Source organism: Procambarus clarkii, chromosome 17, assembly GCF_040958095.1.
Source record: "Procambarus clarkii isolate CNS0578487 chromosome 17, FALCON_Pclarkii_2.0, whole genome shotgun sequence".
In the NCBI taxonomy this organism is placed as follows: domain Eukaryota; kingdom Metazoa; phylum Arthropoda; class Malacostraca; order Decapoda; family Cambaridae; genus Procambarus; species Procambarus clarkii.
Window position 1 is genome coordinate 43985140 of NC_091166.1, and position 27098 is coordinate 44012237.

Consider the following 27098-nt stretch of genomic DNA (forward strand, 5'->3'; position numbering starts at 1 on the left):
ATGACTACATAACACAGGGAAGGGATATAAGGACAGGATAGGAGCTGGGAATGGAGGACGGAGTGATGGAACTTCACCCAACCCCGTGGATCATCGGGGTATTGAGCGCGAACCTGCAAGAAGCGAAGCCGACGCGGTATACCATCCAGCCAAAGTGGTTTAACATCATTTGGTAATTAAGCTGGTTCTTGGCGAAACGCTGTTACGCGGGATTAGTCTAAACAAGCCCGCAGATTACAATTCATATTTGAGTGTAGAATTTTAACGCTGTAAACACGTATTAGCTAAGCGTTGCTGACGATTTTAAGTACATTATGCGTTTTGGAGTTAATATTGTCCGGTAATTGGCGGGAGAGACGTCGGCTTAGAGCGGAGGCGGTACATGTTGTCACTCTCAGGGGAACTATGTAACATTTGCTATGTCAAGTAAACATTTGGGAACATTTACTATGTAAAGTAAACATTGGGGAACATTTACTATGTAAAGTAAACATTTGGGAACATTTACTATGTAAAGTAAACATTTGGGAACATTTACTGTGTAAAGTAAACATTTGGGAACATTTACTATGTAAAGTAAACATTTGGAGAACATTTACTATGTAAAGGCATGACGACGGAGCTCACGCTCTTGTAAAACAATTGATATCTGAATGTAAACATATGCAGGTTTTGATTTTGTAAATTAGTGTCTATTATGGGATTAACGTAAATGAGTCTCCTGGATGTTTGTCTATCATTATCCACAATAGATAGGATTGACATATAGAAACCCTCGAGGAAGCTTCCGGCATTGACAGCAGTTAGAGTCGGAGTAACCGCTTCGTTTAGTGGCCTCGGTTTGCACGGTTTCGAACCAACCCGTCCTCAGATCAAGTTCATTCCATCCAACGGTCGACCCCAAAGACACATTCATCAATTTTAACATGCTGTTCATTCAAAATAGGAATATTCTGAAATATAAATTTATGTTATGTTATATTAACATATTGTGCATATATAGGCATTGGTTAGGTTAGGTGTTTAGGTTCCGTTGGCGATTATTTGTATTTGTAGTACGTGGGTGAAGCATTTATAGCGTTGTGGTTCGAACAAAATTCGTCAATGAAGCACTTGTTCCGGAAGTGTTCGGACGTCATCAGTTGTTAGTCCTGTGTAAACCGTTTTTCATTCCAGCCCGTCCTCCAAACAAAGATCCAAAAGTGATTCCATGCACCCGCCAAACCCCCTGTTTATGAATGAAAAACGGTTTACACACGACTCACAACTGCTGACGTCCGAACACTTCCGGAACAAGTGCTTCATTGACGAATTTTGTTCGAATCACAACGCTATAAATGCTTCACCCACGTACTACAAATACAAATAATCGCCAACAGAACCTAAACACCTAACCTAACCTATGCCTATATATACACAATATGCTAATATATTATAATATTAATTTATACTTGAGAAAATTCCCGTTTTGAGTCAATAGCATGTAAAAAATTTATGAATACGTCTGTGGGGTCGACCGCTGGATGGAATGGACTGAAGTCGAGGACGGATTGATTGCGCTAGTACAGTATAATTATCATCGCCCTCGATTGGTTAAGAGGGACCTTTAACAAGTGTGTTCCCGTCGAGAGCCACTAGAGATGATAGCCATCAGGAAAGTTCAGGTTAGTTGGGTTGCTCTACTAGGTTCGTATCCAAGATGAACGTAATTGCAATATATATATATATATATATATATATATATATATATATATATATATATATATATATATATATATATATATATATATATATATATATATTCACAACATTAGAACAGAAAAGCTAAAAAAAAATTATAAAACTCAAATCTTTTAGTTTCATTGTCGTCTGACAAGTGAATTTTAAGAATACTGTTGTTTTAAATAGGTTTGTATAGTTCTTGAGAGAGAGCAGGTTAGCCCCCCCTTCTAAAGTACCCAAACACCTCTGCCTCATCCTGTGTTCTTTTTCAACGGATTTTAATTAGGCTTCGCCTATCTAATTCATAGACCTAATGCAATTTTAGCCTCAGCTTTCTCGGGAACTCATTTGCTGATGTTTTGAAAATGTATTACTTGCGTACAATTGGATTATATTCTCATAAAACAGCCAGGGTATCACTTTGCGCCTTTTCACGACTGGCGGAACTCGAATGTGGACGTTTGTATTGTAAACTGCGCACGGTTGGGAGACGGGTGGCGCAGTGTGAGCGCTCTTGGGGATACTTAAGTATTCCCTCCATCTCTACAGGTATGATTTGTTATGTTCTTATGTTCTTTATATATATATATATATATATATATAAGGGGGGTACCACCACTGGTGTAATTATAGGGACCCACAGCCTCAGAGAAGGGAACACAGAGCACTCAGGGAAAAACTTGACATTTAACTCTGAATACGAAAGAGTGTTCACTTCTCCTACCACCCCCTTTTTTTTATTATATATATATATATATATATATATATATATATATATATATATATATATATATATATATATGAATGAGATTGGGTGGATATAAATAGGAGCTGCCTCGTATGGGCCAATAGGCCTTCTGCAGTTACCTTCATTCTTATGTTCTTATTTATCAAGGCCTTATGCTACCATTTGCGAAACCTGTTCATCTTGCCTAAATCACATGGCGGTTTTGTTTACTTTAAACAGGTTATTATTACCCCCCCCCCCCCACCGAAGCACTAAACGAGGTTGTTTATAACAATAACAACCTTTGGTTTGCAAACTCGTAAACTGTTTTAATAAATTGAAAAGCCGCTATGATCGAGGAAAGATTATAGAGGTTTCGTAAAGAGCTGCGTAAATGATTGGCGAATCCTGGCCCCTGGATTGTGGCTATTGTTTGCTCCTAAATTAACCCATGTATACACACCTGACATTCCCACATGTGACATACACCTGACGTGTTTAAAACACGTCTCTTGTGAGCTCATGAGTCTGATAAAGGTTTTTAAAGTTCATTTGTATATTTTAATTTGATTTTATTTGATAATCAATTTGATTAATTTGATTAATTAATTTTTATTAATTAATGATTATAATATTATATGATATATTATTATAATATGATTATAATATTAATGATTAATTAATTAATAATTAATTTGATTTGATTAATTTGATAATCTCGTTGATTTGATCAGCTCTCGAGACCTGTCAAGTGTACCGGCAAAGATGGCGGGTTTGTGCGGGTTCCTTGACCACAGAACCGGGACATATATACCCGCCTTGACCACAGAACCGGGACATATGTACCCGCCTTGACCACAGAACCGGGACATATATACCCGCCTTGACCACAGAACCGGTACATATGTACCCGCCTTGACCACAGAACCGGGACATATATACCCGCCTTGACCGCAGAACCGGTACATATGTACCCGCCTTGACCACAGAACCGGGACATATGTACCCGCCTTGACCACAGAACCGGGACATATATACCCGCCTTGACCACAGAACCGGTACATATGTACCCGCCTTGACCACAGAACCGGGACATATATACCCGCCTTGACCGCAGAACCGGTACATATGTACCCGCCTTGACCACAGAACCGGGACATATATACCCGCCTTGACCGCAGAACCGGGACATATATACCCGCCTTGACCACAGAACCTGGACAGCGCTCAGGTCTTGACAACCTGGTTGAGAGCGCTCTGGAGTCGTAATCTAAATACCCCGGGTTCGATTACCGGTCGGTGCCGAAGGAAATGGGCAGAGTTTCTTTCCACCTGATGCGTCTGTTCACCTAGCAGTAAATAGGTACCTGAGAGACAGGTGTTAACGGCTGCTTCCTGGGAATGTGTGAGAGAATTATATGTAGTAAATATGATAGAGGAATATTTAACCGCGTGGCTGAAGAATGGACGGTCGACGGTTAGAAAGGCGGGGCCCAAGAGCTAAGAGCTCGATGCTGCAGACATAAACAGTAAATACAGCTACAAGGTGGCTCCTCCACACTATGTATCTCCTCCACACTATGTATCTCCTCCACACTATGTATCTCCTCCACACTATGTATCTCCTCCACACAAGACGTCTCCTCCACACAAGGCGTCTCCTCCACACTATGTATCTCCTCCACACTATGTATCTCCTCCACACTATGTATCTCCTCCACACTATGTATCTCCTCCACACTATGTATCTCCTCCACACAAGACGTCTCCTCCACACTATGTATCTCCTCCACACAAGACGTCTCCTCCACACTATGTATCTCCTCCACACTATGTATCTCCACACTATGTATCTCCTCCACACAAGGCGTCTCCTCCACACAAGGCGTCTCCTCCACACAAGGCGTCTCCTCCACACAAGGCGTCTCCTCCACACAAGGCGTCTCCTGCACACAAGGCGTCTCCTCCACACAAGGCGTCTCCTCCACACAAGGCGTCTCCTCCACACAAGGCGTCTCCTCCACACAAGGCGTCTCCTCCACACAAGACGTCTCCTCCACACAAGACGTCTCCTCCACACAAGGCGTCTCCTCCACACAAGGCGTCTCCTCCACACAAGACGTCTCCTCCACACAAGGCGTCTCCTCCACACAAGGCGTCTCCTCCACACAAGGCGTCTCCTCCACACAAGGCGTCTCCTCCACACAAGGCGTCTCCTCCACACAAGGCGTCTCCTCCACACAAGGTATCTCCTCCACACAAGGTATCTCCTCCACACAAGGTATCTCCTCCACACAAGGCGTCTCCTCCACACTATGTATCTCCTCCACACAAGGCTTCTCCTCCACTCCCCCTTCCTCCTGCTCCTCTACCACTAGTCCCAAGACGACGCTCCGGCGTTCTATCAATGAACAATTAGGCGTAGTCGTTAGTTTTCGTGGTCGGTGCTAATCCCTATGTAAACGAGCCCAATTACAACTCAATTCCAAACGCTCATTACAAGGGAATTCTAACACCTTCGTTTGAGACGGCGGCTTCGCCTTGGGTTCGCAGCTGCCTCGGAAGAATGTTAATTGGGGATTACTTAAACGATAGTGTATATAATCAGAAAAGGGGGCGATTGAGTAGGGAATATTAATCCCTGGGTTTTGTAATGGGGGTCTAAAGGGTTACCAATTACCTGCGTGTGGGTGTGTGTGTGCGTGTGTGTGTGGGTGTGTGCGTGTGTGTGTGTGTGTGTGTGTGTGTGTGGTAAAGTTTTTATAACTACAAGTTGTATGTTCGGAAGTCGGTTATATGGAAGCGGCGTGTTAAGTGGGACGTTAAACCTACAACTAAACCGGATTAGTGGGTCGCTCGAGCCGGAATATCTCTTGACCCATCAAGTCGCAAAGCGGAGACACTGTAACCGAATCCTCGTCGATGTCCTCGTCGTCGTCGAAGAACGCCAGAGTAACCGAAGTCCGTGCCAATGGCAACCGTTAGCACACGTCTTCCCTCAGCCCTGCACTTTGATCGGTCGAGACCATTGCTGTTGCTTGATCAAGACTCCTCCGTTCTCCTGGCACATGGCTTCGACCGCAACGGAAGCCGCTTTAGTCAACAACGAACCATAGAACCCATAGAACGAACCCATAGAACACACAAGTGGTATCAAAGACTCCTGAGGGAACTAACGACCCCTAACAAGTGTCGAATGGTGGTTCAGGGGGTTCTCTGGCGATGAGTTGGGGAACGAACCGGGACTCGAAAGGCGACGAAGAGTTACGGCACATAGCAAGGATCTATCTCCCCTTGGAACACCGGCTTTGATAGCTAAATAAAGCGCTGGCTGTGAGCCGAGGCCAAGTTTTGGAATACAAGGTGCTGCTTCCCTGATTGTGGGGTCCCTCGGCCGATTGTTGGAGTTTACTGCTGATTGTTGGGGGGTGGGGGGATTTGATCACCAGACACTGTTGATTGTTGGGCCTCGAAGACCAGACACTGTTGAGAGTATTTGGTCCCTTGATTGTTAGGGACCAGATTCTAGATTGTTGGACCTCAAGGGCTTGATTGTTTGGACTGGTGGTGCTTTGGGACTAAAGACTGTTGATTGTTGGGGCCCGGGGCCTACTGATTTGGAGTTCATGAACTGTTTATTGTTGGGGACAAGAGCTGCTGATTGTTGGGGGACCAGGAACTGTTGATTGTAGGGAACCAGTGACTTGATTGTTGCGGACCAGAGACAGTCGAGTGTTGGTGCCTGTGGACTAGATTGTTAAGACCCGGAGTCTTTGTTGTATATACTGGGGTACTCTTGATTGTTAAAGTCCGGGGATTGTTAAGTGGTGGGGTCTGTGGGGACTATATTGGGATTGTGGGACTTGATTTGTTTCTTCCACTTTCATTGTTCATTACTCTGACCTGGTGACAGTTGATTGTTTGAGACGATCGATTGTTGGAGCTTTCTTGCTCATTGTTGAAACCTGGGGATTGTCAGTTGTGGCTTAGAGGTTTGATTGTTGAATAGCCTCTATGGGTTTGTGGATTATTGTTAGATGTTGGATACAGTTGATTGTTTGACTTCTGAGACACAGTATTGATGCTGATAAAAGTACTAGGTAATTGTTGATGCCCAGTGGACTGTTGATTGTTAATATCCTGGGATTGTTAATTGTTGGGTTCCATGGCTTGACGAGGCAATTCATTTCCTGTCTCATTTCTCCTCTCTAATTTGGAACCAATTTGGTGATGCGTCCTTTATCATCTATGAAGAATTACCCCAACTCTCCAGTTAACTATCATCTAATTATTTTGAACGGATAATGACCATAAGATGATTTACCGTTTATTTAATGGGAGAAACGGATGTGACGTAGTCCCAACGGTCATTAAAGATGGCGCTGGAAGGACGATTTAAATATTTGAATCACCATTTTGACAAGTGCATTATGGGACATAATACAAAACTCCAAATTAAGTCTCCTAACCAGTTGGGCTGGACGGTAGAGCGACGTGCAGGTCATGCAGGTCGGCGTTCAATCCCCCGACTGTCCACAAGTGGTTGGGCCCCATTCCTCCTCTCCTTCCTGGCCTCCAGACCTATCCCTCCCAGGGCCTGGTGCCTCACAGGAGGGCCAAGATGCACCACCTTCAGATGAGCGACACTTGCTTGGCTTTGATCGTGTCCTGGTGACGGACTGTGTCGAGAAAATGTGTTTTTATATCCTCCAGAGACATTGTTTGGGCGTGCGGGCGGGCGGGCGTGCGGGCGGGCGGGAGCACTTGCATTATATAGCGGGCATGTCGGCCTAATGTGCGAGTTTTATTATATATATATGGCGTGTCTAATAGCCAGAGTTGCTTACCAAGCAGATTTTTCGTGAAATATATATATATATATATATATATATATATATATATATATATATATATATATATATATATATATATATATATATATATATATATATATATATAGTTTTGTACCTAATAGGCCAAGGTGCGTAAGAAGCAGAGTTTTCCTGGTATATTATATTTTTCAGTACTATTTTCTCATGAAATGATGAAGCTTTATATTACACTATATATGATTATAAATTATTTATAATGAGTTAAGGCTAACATCGAAATTTGGTCAACCTTAACTTAACCTAACCTAACCTAACCTAACCTAACCTACCTAGCTTATCCTATCCTAACCTAACCTAACCTAACCTAACCTAACCTACCTAGCTTATCCTATCCTAACCTAACCTAACCTAACCTACCTAGCTTATCCTATCCTAACATAACTAAATCAGAAATTCATGCCTTTAATGTAATATAAGAATATTAATTGGAATAAATCATTTTGGAATGAAATATTTTAAAATAGGGAAAATCACTCTTACTGTTAGGCAAATCGGTCCTTGTATACTAGGCCAAGTAGTCCGGTTCCGGCTGTTAGACACGACACATAATTTTCCCCCTTTCTCTTTTTTTGAATATTTATGTTAATTTTACCGATCTATTTCTCTAAGATAAATGAATTATTTTTTTTATTAAAAATTATTTTTTTATTATCTGCATTAGTGCAGCTACCCTAGACTATATGAAGTGGAGTACAGTGTGTCAAAAAAGCTAACTAGGTGATGCTAAAAAAATCCCCATCACACAGGTTGGTTAGTCATACAGAGGCATGTGATAGGCAGTCTGCACTGGCAGACTCCGGAAGCATTTTGAGGATATCAACACAAGATTGAATAAGGCAGCAGTGGTAATACAAGTCCCCATCTCGCAGGATGGTTAGTCATACAGGGCCATGTGTTTAGTAGCCTGCACTGGCAAATTTTGGGTACACTGTGAGGATATCTTCCTTGGTGATTCCCAGTTAGCTGTGAAGTCTGCGGACATCACACCCGCGATTTCATTTCAAAATTCGTTCGAGTTCTTGAAAATCGTGTTGGTATAGGGTTTCAGACTATTATTTCTTAAAGTCATTTAGCTTAGAAATATCCCGACCAGCCTGTGTTTGTCCCATACTCCATACACACACCTACACAGGTGAGTGTGTGTGTATGTGGTACACACACACACACACACACGTCCTGGTCCTCGTATCGGAGTAAACAGCGCTCTGGGGTCGTAGTCCTAATGGCCCGGGTTCGATTCTTTTACCTGATGCTCCTATTCACCTAGCAGTAAATAGGTACCTGGGAGTTAGACAGCTGCTCCGGACTACTTCCTGGGGATGGATGTGTGTGTAAGAGAGAGAGAGAGAAGGGGAGATTTGTAGTAGATAAGATAGAAAAATAAGTCGTGAGTCGGTACATCAGACGACCTAACAGTTAGAAAGGCGGGGTCCAAGAGCTAACTACTGGATCCTACAGGCATTAATAGTAAATATACACACATGTACAGACACAATCTGCACAAGAGTACAATGTATAGAATAAGTTGATAAGGAGAGAGTTGTGGCAGTCGTTGAGGTTGCAACATGTGTTGTGATGCACAACTTGTGCTGAAAACATTGCACAACCTTTGATAGAGATTCTTTGAAGGGCCTCGTCAGCTGTCTCCCTAACCTGAGGTTGAGAGCATATATGTGTTCACCTAGTTGTGTTCACCTAGTTGTGTTCACCTAGTTGTGTTTGCGGGGGTTGAGCTTTGCTCTTTCGGCCCGCCTCTCAACTGTCAATCAACTGTTTACTAACTACTTTTTCTTTTCCCACACACACACACCCCAGGAAGCAGCCCGTGACAGCTGACTAACTCCCAGGTACCTATTTACTGCTAGGTAACAGGGCCATTCAGGGTGAAAGAAAATTTGCTCATTTGTTTCTGCCTCGTGCGGGAATCGAACCCGCGCCACAGAATTACGAGTCCTGCGCGCTGTCCACCAGGCTATAAGGCCCCATATGTGTATTGTTAATCATGATAAGTGTCTATATATCTCTGTGGCTTGAGAATGCCCCTATTGTAAACTAAGGATAGGCGATAGACTAAGTGCACTCTGTCCTCTTAAGGATATATCTTGTGGTCCTGTTGACCCACGGAGCCTATTCACCTCCGGTTGGGCAATTCGTGTTGGAGGACTCGGAACGCAAATGTGAATATATTGCACAGCAACTGTATGGATTCTAATGTCACTCGGCCAGACCTTATCTATAGCACTACGCTCGACCAAATCAACTAATGAACCTATTGAGTCGTAGATATCGCTTAACGCTAATATTACTACACCATCGAACACTCTGGACAAGAAAGTAAACAAAGCCATTTAGAGGTTCCACGTGGTACGTGGCCTAATATTTACCTGATTTTGGCGGGAAAAATATCAAGACGGCCTCTGATGAGAACAACAACATGAAACGTAAATAAGATATTATTTTTAATACTTTTATTCTGTGTCTACCCCCCCCCCCCCCTCCCTTTCCCCCATTATCTCCCTTCGTCCCCCTCCCTCCCCCCCCATTATCTCCCTTCGTCCCCCTCCCTCCCCCCCATTATCTCCCTTCGTCCCCCTCCCTCCCCCCCCCATTATCTCCCTTCGTCCCCCTCCCTCCCCCCCCATTATCTCCCTTCGTCCCCCTCCCTCCCCCCCCCATTATCTCCCTTCGTCCCCCTCCCTCCCCCCATTATCTCCCTTCGTCTCCCCTCCCTCCCCCCCATTATCTCCCTTCGTCTCCCCTCCCTCCCCCCCCATTATCTCCCTTCGTCCCCCTCCCTCCCCCCCCATTATCTCCCTTCGTCCCCCTCCCTCCCCCCCCATTATCTCCCTCTGTCCCCCCCCCTCCTTCCTCATTAGTCTCCCTCTCATTCCTTCCACCATCAAGACTCCTCCCTTCCTTAGAGCCGCTTGCCTGTCTCTCCCCTTTCTCATTCTTAAGACGTCCCGTGACTTACCCTCCCATCCTTCCCCTATTCTTCACACCCTTTGTTCACTGCTCTTGCCTTTCTCCCTCTACATCTTCTATTTTTACCTCTCTATCACTTACCCTATCTCTTCCCCCCTCCATGTATCTACCTCCCTATGTTAACTTCTTTCCTCCCTCTATATATATACATATCTCCTTCCCTCTTTCCCTCCCTATCTCTCCCACTTTCCCTCAATCCCTTCCCCCCACCCCCTCCCCACCCTCCCTTCCTCACCACATCGGTCTCTCGCAGCCGAATAATATGTTTTTGCAATTGCGAAAAGTTCAAAGTCTGGAATTGTTTCCCTTCAACGCCATCATCGCCTTTGGGGGTCTTATGGAGCGTGTCTAATTATGAGTATTTGTACACCCTTCCATCGCGACCGCCCTAATCCAATTTTGAGACGCGGAGCCGCTCAAGAAAGCCTATTTCAACTCTTAATGAGCATTTAAAGCACATTAAACATTGGGTGTTTTGAGACGAGGGCGGCTGCGATGGGGGGGGGGAAAGAGGGGGAGGGGTTCTTGGTAACAGGGGGGGGGGGGGTTAGGGAAGGGGGCGTAGGGGGGCCATTGGTTATGGGAGGGGGGGGAGAGGTCCTAAGATGGTGAGCGTTTTCTTGGAATGTCAACTCTTTATTCACTAAATGTTTTTTTTCATTTTAAATTGCTCATTTTTGTTTTGTTTCGGAAATTGGCATTTAAAACGTTTTAATCATCCGTGTATATATATATATTTTTTTTTTGTTAACTTGTTTCTCTGTTATTAAAATTTAAACAAAAAATCTTCTTTGTGAGACTATAATGTTTTATTCTTTTTTTTCCAGGTGATTTTGGGGATTATCATATCATTATGTTCCCTGTGTGTGTCTAACGGGCCGTTGACATGCCTGTCTGTTGGGTAATTCCTGTTTGCAGATCATTTATTTTTCTTTGAAGGAAAAGATATTAGCTAATGATTACGTTTATTCATTTGTGCGTCTCTCTCTCTCTCTCTCTCTCTCTCTCTCTCTCTCTCTCTCTCTCTCTCTCTCTCTCTCTCTCTCTCTCTCTCTCTCTCTCTCTCTTCCCCCTCACTCTGTCATCTCTAATTATCCTGTTCCTCTAACCCTTCTTCTTCTTACCTTACAGCCTCCTTATCTTCACCCTTCTCCCATTCCCCTCTCTCTCATGCCTCCATTTACATCCTGTTTTCGCACTTTCGTATAGTCGCTATTGACTTATTAAATACGTGCATATGTGACATACTAATTTATTGTGAATATTTTAGTTTACCTTGAAAAGCTTCATAGAAAACACCGACCTTACCTAACCTTCCAATACCATTTCACTCTCTTTTTCATTTATCCGTCATTTATTCCTTCCGTTGCAGTTCCTAGCTTCGCGGTTCACCTCTCTCTCCTCCTCACCCCTTCCCTTTCAATCTGCCACACTTCCCATCTCATTTCTTGCTTCTGGAAGACTTTCCTCTCAAACAATTGAACATATTTCAGCATACTATCAAATATCTTTCCTTATCCTTTCAGTATTCCCCTTATTATCCCTCCCCCAACCCCCTTCAACCATTCCTCAACCCCCTGTCAATCATCCCCAACCCCTGTCAACCATCCCCAACCCCTGTCAATCATCTCCAACCACCTGTCAACCATCCCCAATCCCTGCCAATCATCCCCAACACCTGTCAATCATCCCCAACTCCCTGTCAAACCATACTCCAACCCCCCTGTCAATCATCCCTAACCCCCCTGTCAATCATCCCCAACTCCTTGTCAAATCATACTCCACCCTAACCTAACATCTTCAAACTTCTTCAGCTTCCGTTGAACTTTCTTTACAGGTTAATCCTTTCTTATCTAAAACATCCAGCCATCCAGCCATCCAGCCAACCATCCAGCCATCCAACCAGCCATCTAACTACCCAGCCAACCAGCCAGCCAGGTTGTCTATCCCTCCCTCAATGCAGTATGTATATAATGAGAGAGTGCATATTCATATACCGTGGGCGGGTTTATTGGGCAGTGGGGCGTAGTGAAGACGCTCTCTGGCGAGGGGAACACACAAAGACGGGGGGGTCGAACCGGCAACTCAAGGGGAAAGCCAGACTGCAAAGGAAAACAAGGCTAATTATCACGTCCTTGGAGAAGCGCCAGGTGGGCTGGGTTATAGTGGAAGGCTATGCTGGTGGGCTATGCTGGAGGGCTATGCTGCTGGAGGGCTATGCTGGAGGGCTATGCTGCTGGAGGGCTATGCTGGTGGGCTATGCTGGAGGGCTATGCTGGAGGGCTATGCTGCTGGGCTATGCTGGAGGGCTATGCTGGAGGGCTATGCTGGTGGGCTATGCTGGTGGGCTATGCTGGAGGGCTATGCTGGAGGGCTATGCTGCTGGAGGGCTATGCTGGAGGGCTATGCTGCTGGAGGGCTATGCTGGTGGGCTATGCTGGAGGGCTATGCTGGAGGGCTATGCTGCTGGGCTATGCTGGAGGGCTATGCTGGAGGGCTATGCTGGAAGAGGGCTATGCTGGTGGGCTATGCTGGAGGGCTATGCTGGTGGGCTATGCTGGTGGGCTATGCTCTGGGGGCTACACCAGGGAGCTAGGCTACAGTTGTACACTGGAGAGTTACACAACAGAGGTATGCTGTCAAAGGCTACATTGGAGTGTTATACACTCTATAGTGCATCACCCGTGGGATTCACAGTGGGCCATACAGGTGCGCCACACTAAGCCACACACGTGGACCACACTAGGCCACACACGTGGGCCACACGTGGGCCACACACGTGGGCCACACATGCAGGTGATAACCACTCACACACCAGCTTGTCCACCTATCCCACTTCTACTTATACCACCAAACAAAACAGTACAATTACAGCGCTGAAAACTCCGCTAGAAAGTCAGTCAGAAATACATCTAAGTTCTACAGTAACTTTTTTTGTACGCAAAAAGCAAATATTTATTTTGTACATAGGCCTATACATTAGGCTTCCGAGGATTTACATTAGACGTGAATGAAACCGGTTTCGTTCCCGAATGAAAACAGCGGGTTTACGGTGTAGGCTTAAGACATGATAGCGACGTTAGTGTCAATATTTAACATGTAGCCGGTTAAGGCTTCCCGCAGACGGGTTATGGTGCTATGTCGACCATACCCAACCGCTTCCGAAACCTGTACATCTTTTCAGTAATAACCCTGGGGTTGTGCAGTTTTTACAAGGTTGTTATTTTTGCAGTATACAGTAATATTTTAGAGTATATTGTTATCGACTTGAGAATGGTCCAGGACGGACCGAAACGTCGTCGTCCCTTCAACTTCTAGTGTGTGGTCTGGTCAACAAAATTTACAAGGTTGTAAACTGTTTAATAAATGTCAACAAGGCTGCCGTGATTAAGGAAAGATGTAGAGGTTTCGTAAGTGTGTGACGAATCTTGGTCCTAAGGGTTAACAATTGTCATGGTAAAAAGTGGGTTTTAAATTCTATAGGTGGTTGTGATTGGCTTCTACAACCATTAGTTTGTTTTGCTTCTCACGGTCCATTTGGTTAGGACTGTGGCGGTACGGTGGTCAGTATGTGGAACTGCTGTATTCTCAAACCCCCAGTTCGAATCCCACTTGTTGTCTGTTTTACAAATCCAAGTTAAACGTTATTATGTACTAATTCAGTCGTGGGAGTGTACTCGTCTAGTTGTGTTTGCGGGGGTTGAGCTTTGGCTCTTTGGTCCCGCCTCTCAACCGTCAATCAACTGGTGTACAGATTCCTGAGCCTATCGGGCTCTATCAAATCTACACTTAAAACTGTGTATGGAGTCAACCTCCACCACATCACTTCCTAATGCATTCCATTTGTCAACTATGACAATAACAAAATTCTTTCTAATATCTCTATGGCTCATTTGGACACTCAATTTCCACCTGTGTCCCCTAGTGCGTGTGCCCCTTGTGTTAAATAGCGTCTTTACTTTATCGATTCTTTTAAGAATCTTGTATGTGGTGATCATGTCCCCAATAACTTGTCTTCCAGCGACGTGAGGTTTAATTCCCGTAACCTCTCTTCGTAGCTCATACCCCACAGTTCGGGTACTAGTCTGGTGGCAAACCTTTGAACCTTTTCCAGTTTAGTCTTATGCTTGACTAGATATGGACTCCATGCTGGAGCTGCATACTCCAGGATTGGTCTGACATACATGGTATACAAAGTTCTGAATGAATTCTTACACAAGTTTCTAAAGGCCGTTCTTGGGTTGACCAGCCTGGCATATGCCGCTGATGTTATCCTCTTGATATAGGCTTCAGGGGACAGGTCTGGCGTGATATCAACCCCCAGGTCTTTCTCCCTCATTGTGTGTGCGCGTGCGCCTGTGTGTTTTGAATGAATCAAAATATAAAATATGAAACATTATACAATGGAACAAAGATATAAAATAAATTTGAAAGTTTTATTTTTAATTAGCTTTCAATCCATGTAATATTATATTCCAGGGAAGAAACTTGTGATATATGATTCACTGTAAGGCTATGGAATAAATTGTATAAATATATATCCAGGAGAGAAAAAAGTTTTAAGTGACTCAAAAGTATTGATTGGGAATAAACCCGGCTGGGAATTAACCCGGCTGGGAATGATGTTATGAATAAATCAGAGAAAAAAAATCATAGGGGAAAAAAACTGAGGGATACCTTCAACTAGTGAGACATGATAAGAATGATAGATCGAGAAAAAGACGTAATAACGAATAGTTTGATAAAGGAAGGGATGGAGGAAGAGGGAGGGAGAGAGAGGAATAAGATACAAGAAGGGATTGAGGATAGGAAGAGAGAGAGGGAGATAGAGAGCAACTTCGTAATAGATATTAAGACCATCAACAGCCCAGCTTTGTGATGGAACGAGGTGATGGAGTCAGCTAATGGCAGATAATAGGTGAATTGATAGCCTAGATGGAGGGAGGCTGAGGAGCCGATGGAGGAGCAGTGGAAGAGGAGAGAAGGAATGGCAAATAAATATAATATAGATGGAATATTATAGAGGGAAGTGGATGATGAATAGAAGAAATAATAGCTGTGATTAATAATGGGAGAAATAATAGCTATATAAAATAGTTAAATAAAAATAAAGATAATAATAGTTAAATAAAACAAACAAGTAAATTCAATATTAACGTAATTTTATTTTTCCTTTTATTAAAATAATGTAGACGATAAACAGAGACCAACAAACAAGAAGCCAAGGAGGGAGTTTAAGACTCCCAAACCGGTTCAATTAACAAACCAAGGAGTTGTAACCAATTAATTAATTTGAGATTGTGATGATCACTCAAGTAGACAATCCAATTAAAGTAATTAAGACGGAATATCCTAAGTGACGTCAGTGATACGATTTGTTCACTTTTGAACGTTTTCCGTCATGTTCACAACCTGTTGAACACGTGAGGGGCTGGGGAATGTGAGGCACGGGGGGTGGGGGGGGGGGGGAGAGAGATGAGATAGAGGAGAGAAAAGAGCAGATAATGGAGAGAAAGTTGGCACGGGGGGGGGGAGAGAGATGAGATAGAGGAGAGAAAAGAGCAGATAATGGAGAGAAAGTTGGCGATGAGGAAAGAGAAATGTGCTTATATGGAAAATAAATGAAAAGATAGGGAAGATGGTTATCTTGAGATGATTTCGGGGCTCTAGTGTCCCCGCGGCCCGGTCCTCGACCAGGCCTCCACCCCCAGGAAGCAGCCCGTGACAGCTGACTAACACCCAGGTACCTATTTTACTGCTAGGTAAGAGGGGCATAGGGTGAAAGAAACTCTGCCCATTGTGTCTCGCCGGTGCCTGGGATCGAACCCGGGACCACAGGATCACAAGTCCAGCGTGCTGTCCGGTCGGCCGACCGGCTCCTAGATGAGATTGATGAATGAGAAGCTAGAGAAGAATCGAGAGAATATTATGAGGATATATATGAGAATGAGGTACACAAGAACGAGTACAATATGAGGATAATTGGAATAATTAAGAACAGTTATGGGGGGGTTATTAATCTGCTTAACCCTCATGGCAATGACGAGGTTACAGGCGAGGTAACACTCTCTCACAATGACTCTACAACGGGTTAAACAGGAGGGGACAAGGCTCTTTATTTTTTTTTTCCACCCGTGAGGAACATGGAGCGCGTCACACACAAAGGGGGATGGCGCGGGACCAAAGAGCCAGAGCTCAACCCCCGCAAGCACAATTAGGTGAGTACAATTAGGTGAGTACACACAACATTGTTAGTTATCGTTTGGAAGGAAGACCTAGAGGGGCTCGAGGAGCAACTATCAACTATCACTCACTTCGACACGGTAACCACCCCCCCAACCCCCCTACTCCCCAACCCCCCTGCCCCCCCAACCACACACAGGAAAAACATTTATACTTAGAGGGTGGGAGGGGGGTGGGTGGATTGAAGGAAATCCCCTCTCCCCCTTATAAGGAAGGATTGTCTTCCACTTACGAAGGAAGGAATGAAGGAAGGGCTCCCCCATCTCCCCCCCTCCTCCTCCCCCCCCCCCCTCCTCCTCTTCCCGCCTTCCCCCCCTCTTCCCTCCCCCCTTTCTCCCCCCCCCTTTCTTCCCCCCCCCCCCCTCCTCCCTATCACAACACACGCGGAAAGATAGTATTCCATTTAGTGGTGCTAGACGAAGGAAGAAAACAAAAACACAAAGAAGAAGAAGAAGAGAGAATATATATAGGGTGTTCGTTGTGTACGAGAGGGGGAAGTGGGGGGGGGGCGCAAGCCATGGAAGGGAAGGTGCTGTTCCTGTTCCGTGGCAGAGAGAAAATGGGAAGATAAACGTTGAGAAAGGTAGAAGGGACAGAGATAAGTGGGAGAGAGAGAGAGAGAGAGAGAGAGAGAGAGAGAGAGAGAGAGAGAGAGAGAGAGAGAGAGAGAGAGAGAGAGAGAGAGGGTTGCAATACGGAGTGGGTGACAAAGAGAGGTGAGAGTAGGGCTTGCGAACGAAAGGTAGGAATAGAACTATGCAACAAAGAGTGAACCATTTAATCTGAAGAGGAAAACAAAGATAAGGACCAGTGAATGAAGAGGAAGAGAAGGAGGAAGCAAGGAGAGAGAGAGAGAGAGAGCAATTCCTGGACTCCACCCAGGAGAAGGAATGTACCAAGAATCTAAGAATATGAAGGTGTTTGGACCGGCTAGACAAGAAACGGGGGAGATGGGAATCTCGGATAGATATTATGGCTTTAGAGCTCGGGGCCGGAGCAGCCCGTCCTCCTAATGTTTTCCCCCAACGTCAAGAAACTGTCGTACTAAACTGCCCTTATCCTATCCTATCCTACCAGAGGACCCAAAACAGAAAACGGGACAGTATGTCAATTTTCGCGAGCCGCTACGACGATTTTTGGCCTTAGGTAGAGTGTACGTCAAAATGCGACGTGCTATTAGGAGGACGAGTTTACCGGAGATCGATCCCCGGCCCGAAATATCACGGTCCCAGCACCATGGTCCCAAGTGCTGGTCTTCGGCAGTCTCATTCTCTCGGTTTTTGCCACTCCGTAAGAAATAAAACTGTTTCTGTCTAAGCAGATACGTAGGAATTCAAGCAAAGCACCTTACCTATCAAGGTGCATATCGAATGTCGATGATACGATGCTTTAATTTTTACTAATGCGTCGCTTTTTTAACGGATTGGTCCATTCCGTAAAAGAAAACGACGTAGTGGTGAGAGGAGCAGCAAGAATTTTTTTATTATTTCTTCAAGAAAAGGGAAAAAATAATTTTGGATCGTTAATTTTTTTTTATTTTTTATTTTTTTGGCTAATGCTCATATACTTTTTATTACCAATGTTTTTATGTTGTACATACATGTTAATTGTCAATGTTTACATGTTCATTACTAGTTTTTATATATATATATTTATTTCTCCACATTTTCCAGCATTCCCAGCAATAGTCCACAGGTATTTACTGAGCATTTTTTTAGCGTTCAGAAATGCTCCTTGAGCATGATCAATTATCTTAATTACATTAAAAGTTAGAAGGGAGTTATTAGAAGGGATTATTAATAAGAAGTTATTAAAGTTATTAAAAGTTATTAGAAGGGATCAGACCAACGCCTCAGGATGATCACATTCGTCAGTTATATTAGGTGATAATTATCCCTCTCTTCTTTAATTCTTCCTCATTTTATATCTCTCCTCCTGTCTTTCCATCTCAAGTTTTCTTTTTCCTTTAATTCGCTTTCACTCCCTTTTCTTCCTTTCTCGTATTTTCTCCCTTTCTATATCGGTCTTGCTCTTGTCATTCCTCCATCCCTGTTATTTGCTTCTCTCGTGCCCTCTTTTATCCTTCCTATTCTTCTTAAGTTTTCTTTCTCTCCCTTTTCCACCTTTTTTTCATTCTACGCTCCTTCTCTGGCAACCTTCCTTCATCTCTCAGCTCGCCTCCCATCCCCCCTTTCCATCTCTTTATTTTCTCATTTCTACTTTTCTATTAGTATTCACCTTTCATTTTACCCTTTTTATTTGAATATTTGTCGGCACCGTATTCCTTCCCCCTCACAGCACCATCCTTCTCTGGTGCAGGGAATGTGGTGCTCCTGCCACCCTGAGAGGGAGTTGACAGTAGCTTGTCAACTGTGGCTGCAGGATAGCAGACAGACTAAGAATGTTCCATCCCCATGATTAAGAATGGGGAAGTCAGTTTAGGACATGAATTCGTCCAACTGGTTAGAAATGTTTAAAAAAAAAAAGAGATAAGAAGGGCTAAAAAGAAACTATGAAGTTCGCATAGCAGGGCAAGCAAAGACAAATCCTAAAGTATTTTTTTCAGTTATGTCGAACAAAGATTAGAGAAAGGATTAGTCCATTAAAACCTGAGACAGGTCAGATAACAGATAATGAAGAAGAGATGAGTAGTATTTGTAATCAATATTTTATCTCTGTATTTACTAATGAGGAACTTAACATTATGCCTTCAGCCAAACAAGTCTACTTGTGAGTGAGGAAGAGAATAGGTTGATAGGTTGACTAGTTTAGCAGTTACCAGGGAGGATGTTATTAAATAAATATAGAAACTGAAGCCAAACAATTCCCCAGGGCCAGAGGAAGGGTTTATCATGCAGTGTTCGGGTTTGGCATTATTAAATTTTGCCAAATATAACCAGACATTTGGAAAAGTAACTAAACCACCCTAACTTGAGCCTAATCTACGCTATCTTAGGCCTAATATAGTTCACATATATGCTACACTCTAGGCCTAGGAGTGTTTAAATGTGGTATTTGGCATATTTTTTCCTTCTCTACAGAAGTAATCACACAACAGTCCACTTTTGTACGTTAGTCGAAGTAATTGGTACAAGTACTATCATTTTAAGAAGATGGGTTTGAAGTACTATAAAATTTTAACATGTTGATTTAAGCAGTGTAATCGAGCAATTACCAAATTTCAAATATATTAATTTGCATTTAAATAGGGTTAATGAGTGGTTAAAAAAATGACAGCAAATTAGGCCTCGGAGTCACAGTGGAAATTATGAGTCAAATGGTGAGTAAGTTAACGACTCTCAAGCATAATTATCACCATATGATTGAAGGCAATGGACACGGTGTGAATATTTCTATTTCTCTTCTCTCCATCCCTTCCTTCCTTCCTTCCTTCCTTCCTTCCTTCCTTCCTTCCTTCCTTCCTTCCTTCCTTCCTTCCTTCCTTCCTTCCTTCCTCTATCTACCCTCTTCCCCCTTTCTCCTGTTCCTTTCTTCATTCCCGGTATATTTTACGTCTTCACTATTCTTTCTCTTCGTTATAATTTCTTCCTTCACCCCCTCCCACCTACCTCCCTCTCTCTCTTCCTCCATCACAATCTTATAAACTCCCTATGAACCCCCCCCCTTCACCTACTCTCCTCCCTCCACCCCCAACACTGAGGTAAGGACAGAGGGAGGGAAGGGAGAGAAGGAAAGCCTACACTACAATGCACACACACACACACACACACACACACACACACACACACACACACACACACACACACACACACACACACACACACACACACACTCGCTAATCCTTTGAAGATGATTTTTAACCGCATACGGATTCCCCGTCTACCATCGCGAACTCGACCACCCGTAAAACGTGACAGCCTAATTAATCGCAATCCACTGACTTCTTCCCCCTCCCCCCTCCCCCCAATCCCCCCCTCCCTCCCCCAATCCCCCCCCCCTCTCCCCCCCTCCCCATCAATTGCAACAAGGCGTGCATATGCAATGAGTTTGGTGTCTCTCTTTTTTTCTCGTGGCACCCCCCTTTCCGGCTTGGCTCTCTGTCGTCGTGGCAACCTACCGGACCCATCGTCTATAAGACCAGTTTGGCAGTTAAAACGAATCACGTCGTTCAGTTGAGTTAAACTGTCTCGGCCAAGAGTGCCTAAGATAAACGAGGGAGGGTGGGGTGGTGGGGGGGGGGGAAGGGGTTCTACATGGTTTATAAGAGCGAGGGAAGTCGATAACTATCGCTGCCCATCTCCCTTATCGTCTTAATAAGATTAAGGGAACTTTAAAGTCGTTTAGAAAGTTCAAACTTAGCCTTGTTCGGCTACCTTTTTTGAGGCTTGTTTTAAAGTACTTAGCAGTGCACTACAAGCGTCCAATATATATATATATATATATATATATATATATATATATATATATATATATATATATATATATATATATATATATATATATATATATATATACTTTTGCAGTGTGGTTACTTATGTATACATACATATATAGAAACAAGCATGCCTTGTTCTTATTCATACATGTATTATAGTGTTTGCGATGTCTCTCAATGTATCTTTGAGAGTCGATTAATGAGCTCTTAATATATTCGTGACAACCGATAAACAAGAGCGAGCGGCGCTGAGTGCCACGCTCTTGCTCTTGAATCAGTGCCTGGCCCTGAGAGCCGTAACTCCTGCCACGACGTCCGGGAAATTGGCACACCACGTTGGCCCTTATTTGTGGCGCGTTAAATGGTGCATGTTACATCACCTGGTGACAGCTGTAGCTGTTCGCTATATATATATATATATATATATATATATATATATATATATATATATATATATTACTTTTAGAAAGTTTACCATAATATTAATAAACAAACACACCTGTCCCGTGAAGCCCACATCAAGGGGATATCATCAGCGGCATATGCCAGGGTGGCCACATAAGAACAGGTCTTTAGAAACTTGTGTAAGGAATCATTCAGAACCTCAACATATGTCAGACCAATCCTGGAGTATGCAGGTTCAGCATGGAGTCCATATCTCGTGAAGCACTAGACTAAATTGGAGAAGGTTCAGAGGTATGCCACCAGACTATATTGTACCTGAGTTGAGGGGTATGAGCTACGAGGAGAGACTACTGGAACTAAACCTCACCTCGCTGGAAGACTGAAGCCTTAGTGGAGACATGATCACCACATATAAGGTTCTCAAAGGAATTGATAGGGTAGATACAGACAGTCTATTTAACACAAGGGACAAATGCACTAGGGGACACAGGTGGAAACTGAGTACCGAAATGAGCCACAGAGACATTAGAAAGAACTATTTTAGTGTCAGGGTAGTTAACAAATGGAATGCACTAGGCAGTGATGTGGTGGAGGCTGACTCCATATACTCAGTTTCAAGTGTAGATATGATAGAGCTCAATAAGCCCAGGAACCTGTACACCAGTTGATTGACAGGACCAAAGAGCCGAAGCTCAATCCCCCCCTTCCCCCCGCAAGCACAACTAGGTGAGTACACCGTCTTAAAAATAACACACCATCTTAACTGTCTTAAACCTAGTCATAACAAGGAAACCATCCAAACAACCACTAACAACTTTAGCTCCCCACAACCAACCACCAATCACAGAGCACCACCACTAACTACCCGTACCTTGCCACCACAGACGGCCACTGGCGATCAACCTCCTCACCCCCCCCCCCCCCAACCAGGCTGCGAGCAGCCGCGTCCAACAGCCTGGTTGATCAGTTCAGCAACCAGGAGGCCTGGTCGACGACCGGACCGCGGGGACGCTAAGCCCCGGAAGCACCTCAAGGTAACCCCCCTCTCCCCCAACAAACCACAAACAACCATACCACTAAACAGTTGACTTTTAAACCACACAGTGTGTGTGTGCTTTTTTTTCCTCCTATTAGCGATTCCAAACTTTGATGGCAATTAAGCTAACGGATGATTAACGGTCATTGTAACGGGTGACTAAACGCAGCACTGTAACAGCCTCAAACAGAAGTGCTGTAACCCATCACAAAGAGTAACGAAGGCACCGAGGATTAATGACTTCATGTATGTCTCGCCTGCGCTGGAAACCAACCAACGATCCCGCGTATCTTGGCGACATGTTCCTTTAATCCGTAACACCATTTTCATGCCAGTCAAGGACTTCTCAGATTCCAAACTTCTTCTAAAACACTCTAAACACTTCTAGATGTGAATCCTGTAGTATATTGCTTGCTTTGTTCATACATAAGATCCTTCAAATTCCTTGGTTTAAGGGATCTTAAACCAAGGAACGGTTTAGGGGATCTTCAAACAATTCTGTACGTTCAGGGCACAAGAGATCAAGCTTCACCGAAGCTTTGAAAGAAACAGACTTTCCCTTCATAATGGTAAGATTTCCTGTACGATCTTGTACAGATAGATTAACGACTTTCCAGACACCAATAAGAGAGAGAGAGAGAGAGAGAGAGACTAAGGTATCCTTATACCATTTTGAAGTTACAGAGCATTGACGAGTAATTAATGTGTAAAAATAACATACCCTTTCTTCGACACTCTTCAAACCTCTCCTTTTCTGCACTCTATGCTTCTCATATCCATCTTCACAAACCTCATTACATTCTTCTGCATTTTCTTCCCCCTCTCCCCCACCCACCTCCTTCTCTCCCCCTTCCCCATTCCTCTCCTCCTCTACTCTCCACACCCTTCCCCATCCCATTGCCTCGGTCGGTGTTTCAATTAAACGCAAACCAGCAAAAATGTGGGAGAGAGGGGGAGACTTGGGAGAAAAAGTTTCACGGCCCCAGGATCAGCTGGGTCAACTCTGTGTGTTCCAGCCTCTTCAACCCGTGTTCCAGCCTCTTCAACCCGTGTTCCAGCCTCTTCAACCCGTGTTCCAGCCTCTTCAACCCGTGTTCCAGCCTCTTCAACTCGTGTTCCAGACTCTTCAACCAGTGTTCCAGCTTCTTCAACCCGTGTTCCAGCCTCTTCAACCCGTGTTCCAGACTCTTCAACCCGTGTTCCAGCCTCTTCAACCCGTGTTCTAGACTCTACAACTCGTGTTCTAGACTCTACAACTCGTGTTCCAGACTCTTCAACCCGTGTTCCAGCTTCTTCAACCCGTGTTCCAGCCTCTTCAACCCGTGTTCCAGACTCTACAACTCGTGTTCCAGACTCTACAACTCGTGTTCCAGCCTCTTCAACCCGTGTTCCAGCCTCTTCAACCCGTGTTCCAGCCTCTTCAACCCGTGTTCCAGCCTCTTCAACCCGTGTTCCAGCCTCTTCAACCCGTGTTCCAGCCTCTTCAACCCGTGTTCCAGCCTCTTCAACCCGTGTTCCAGCCTCCTCAACCCGTGTTCCAGACTCTTCAACCCGTGTTCCAGCCTCTTCAACCCGTGTTCCAGACTCTTCAACCCGTGTTCCAGCCTCCTCAACCCGTGTTCCAGCCTTCCATCCTTATCAACTAGTTGTGATAAGGCCTCCTTGCTTTGTTTCTCTTAATGGGTTGATTTCGGGACATTGAATTAGAGATGGATGATTTTTATGTTTGACGGATTGAATGGTTTCAGTATTGAATGGTTACAGGATTGAAGAGTTGCGGAAGTGATAACATCCGGTATTAAAAGGCTGGTGGATGGAAAGCTTGAGAAATTGCAGGTCTGAGGGTTTGGAGGGGGGGTTGCAAGTCTAAAGGGTTGCAGGTCTGAAGTGTTTAAGGGTTGCAGGCGAGTTTGAGTCAATATTGGATATTACGTTCTGGTCTTCGGGCGTCTATGTTAGTTTTAGACGTTGATTAAGTTTGCTTTGTCGCATTATTAGGCTTTGTGTGTTTATTGTTTGTGTGCACGCGTGTGCATGTGCGAGTGTATACGCATGTGGCGTACGCCTGTAACTATAACCTGAGCTTGTGAAAGTACCTTAAAAATCACCTTCATAGGTTAAGTACGAAATAACACACAGGTTTCTATAGCAGCTATCTTACCCCTGTCAAAGATAATTGTCTCAGAGATGTACCACGGTATTGTAAGGGCTGTAACCCCACCAGTTCAGTATAGTTCCTGTTGCCTAAGGGGGATACACATCTGCATGGGGTGTAAGGACCCCCCCCCCCCCCCGCCCCAAGAACCTCACTGAGGAAAGAGCAAGAGTCTTGAAACAGCCGTGACGCAGTGCTTCAGGGCTGCTGCTTGGCCAGTCATAGGTTCTAAAACTACGTCGAACTGGCTGAGACTGTTGTGAAGAACTACGGCACAATGGGCCGTAGGATATGGTCCCTCAGAGTCCATGTTCTTGATACTAATCTTGAGTATTACAAGATGAGAATACATTCCGAAGAGCGAGGGGAGGGGGGTCCTTCTACCGGGATACACTGTATCCAGGATACACAGGATACACCCAAGGACAGGTGTAATGGGACCATGATGGGAGACTACATCTGTGGGGGGGGGGGATGATTAATGAAAGTGATTTACAGTATACTCGTAAATCTTCAAAAATTACTCACATTCTAAATCTTCTGTGGTCATTTTGATATAACTTAGGTGTAAAGGCATGTTTATTTTGATTCATAAGTTGGTTTTTTTTTTGGCAGGGATATTCCTGCGCGGGCCCTAAGCCTCTGGCTGGCCCACTAAGTGTTGCTTGTTTCTGTTTTACTTGGGCGGAGTATGAGTATTTATGACTCGTATGGTCGCTTCAGTAAGATTTTGCCGTATGTGTTTAACAACTTCTTCTGCTCTGTTGAATCTAAGTGTAAATCTTAATGGGTTTGTAACTGTGCCCTCATAAGTTGTTGTTCTCACTGGACAAGAAGACGGAAATTCACATGTCTTTGGAAATATATAAATTTATACATATAACTATCCTGGTCTCAAAAGCTAAGTTTAAGGGGAATAATAACTATTTTCTATAATTTTAGGCATAAGCAATCGGGAAATAACACTTGCTACCCAAGAAATAATATTTACATTGTGGTTATTAATGACGTCATGAGAAAGAAGGGGTCCCAACTTGTAAACAAAACCCGTGACACACGTGACCTAGCCGCAGCGTTTTTGTAACGCCAGAGTTACGTTCTTACGACGTTGTACGAGAGTAACACTTCGCCGAATGAACGTTGTACTCAGGTTCTGTTTGGGAGTTTGTGAGGCGAGTCCCTGGGTAGCGAAGGCACTAAACTACTGAAACCCCTTAGGAGCACGTGGTGGTAGACACACCTGCTGGAAGGGTTGATTGCGGTGGGGGGGGGGGGTTATGCCCCCCTCCTCCTGCTCACTATCAATCTCGTCGTCGATGAAGATTGCTTGATATCATCCTGCATTCAGAGATGCAGGATGATGATTGACTAGAAACTATCCCCCCCTCGTTGCCCTCACTGCCTCCCCTCATCATCCCCCTCTTCTTGCCTCTAGTTATCTCCCCCCTCCCCCTCCCCTATTAACCCCCTCACTCCCAGACATATGGCCATTCCCCCCCCCCCCTCGTTAAATTTCCCCCCCCCCCCTCTCCCCCTACCTCGCAAAGCTTTTCTCCTCGCAAAGCTTACAGCCCCCCTCCCCCTCCTCTCCTTCTTTCTCCCTCACTTCATAAAGCCTCCACCCCTCCTCGTTAAGCTTTAGCCCCCCCATACCCCCCCATGCCAACTCCCCCCCATCGTGAAATTACTTGGCGGACCCCGACCTGATATCCGAGATAGCGAGAAACTTCTTGAATGAATTCGGAATATTTTTACAAGTTTTTGGGCACCGTTTTGATTCCTGCGGAAAAGTGAGAAAAGTGTCACGGTAAACACGCAGCTTGAAATTTCGCTCAGCATTCAGGGAGCGAAACTCAATGGGGCCCCAAAGCATGAACTTTGGCTAGAATTCAAGTCGGCATTCCCAGTTTTTGTTTTGATTTGCATATATTGTCATAGTCGGCGGGGCGCGGCGTGATGTGCAAGCCGCCAGGGAAACACCGGCGTGATTTTGGCCCCTAAGCACTCGTGTTCGTAAGGGTGAAGGCTGCGTTTGTTTACGTGCCGGGCTTGGGGTCTAGGGCGCTGGACACATGAATTCCCAATACGAGACCTGCAGGTAATAACGGGGAGAAAGATAATTAGATGAGAAAGTCTGCGCGAGGGTCCTCGTTTACGGGCGAGGGCTAGTTTTCAATCACCAGTTTGTGTGTGTGTGTGTCGTCTGGCTCTCGCTATCTTCTGACCCGATACAAGGGTATCTTGACCAGCTCGAGTTTTCTGTTGTGTATAGCGTTGCTGGGGGGGAGGGGGGAGGAGCTATGTGGTTATTTGGTTGTTTGCATCTTAAGTAGTTTGATGATATTTACTTATATATGACTACGGGGCGAGTGAGGTCTATATAGTGAGGTCTATAGAGATATATAGTATATATCTTCGTGCCCCCGTCTATACACTATACCCGTCTTGTTCACGTAGCGTTCTAATTTAAGTTCTTTCGAGTTCTTTGTCGAATTTATAAAGGTGTGGATGGCGGTGGTTTTCAGAACATCTTTCAT

The 27098-nt window shown here is 44.5% G+C and overlaps 1 protein-coding gene across 1 annotated transcript; it reads right to left on the minus strand.

Annotated features, from left to right (window-relative positions):
- Nucleotides 1-3927: 3927 nt before the first annotated feature.
- On the minus strand, nucleotides 3928-27098 carry LOC138365677 (chondroitin proteoglycan 1-like). Its single transcript, XM_069326169.1, has 2 exons — nucleotides 27002-27098; nucleotides 3928-4850 (listed from the first exon to the last, which is right to left on the minus strand). Exons 1-2 carry the CDS (start codon nucleotides 27096-27098, stop codon nucleotides 3928-3930), a joined length of 1020 nt encoding a protein of 339 aa, XP_069182270.1.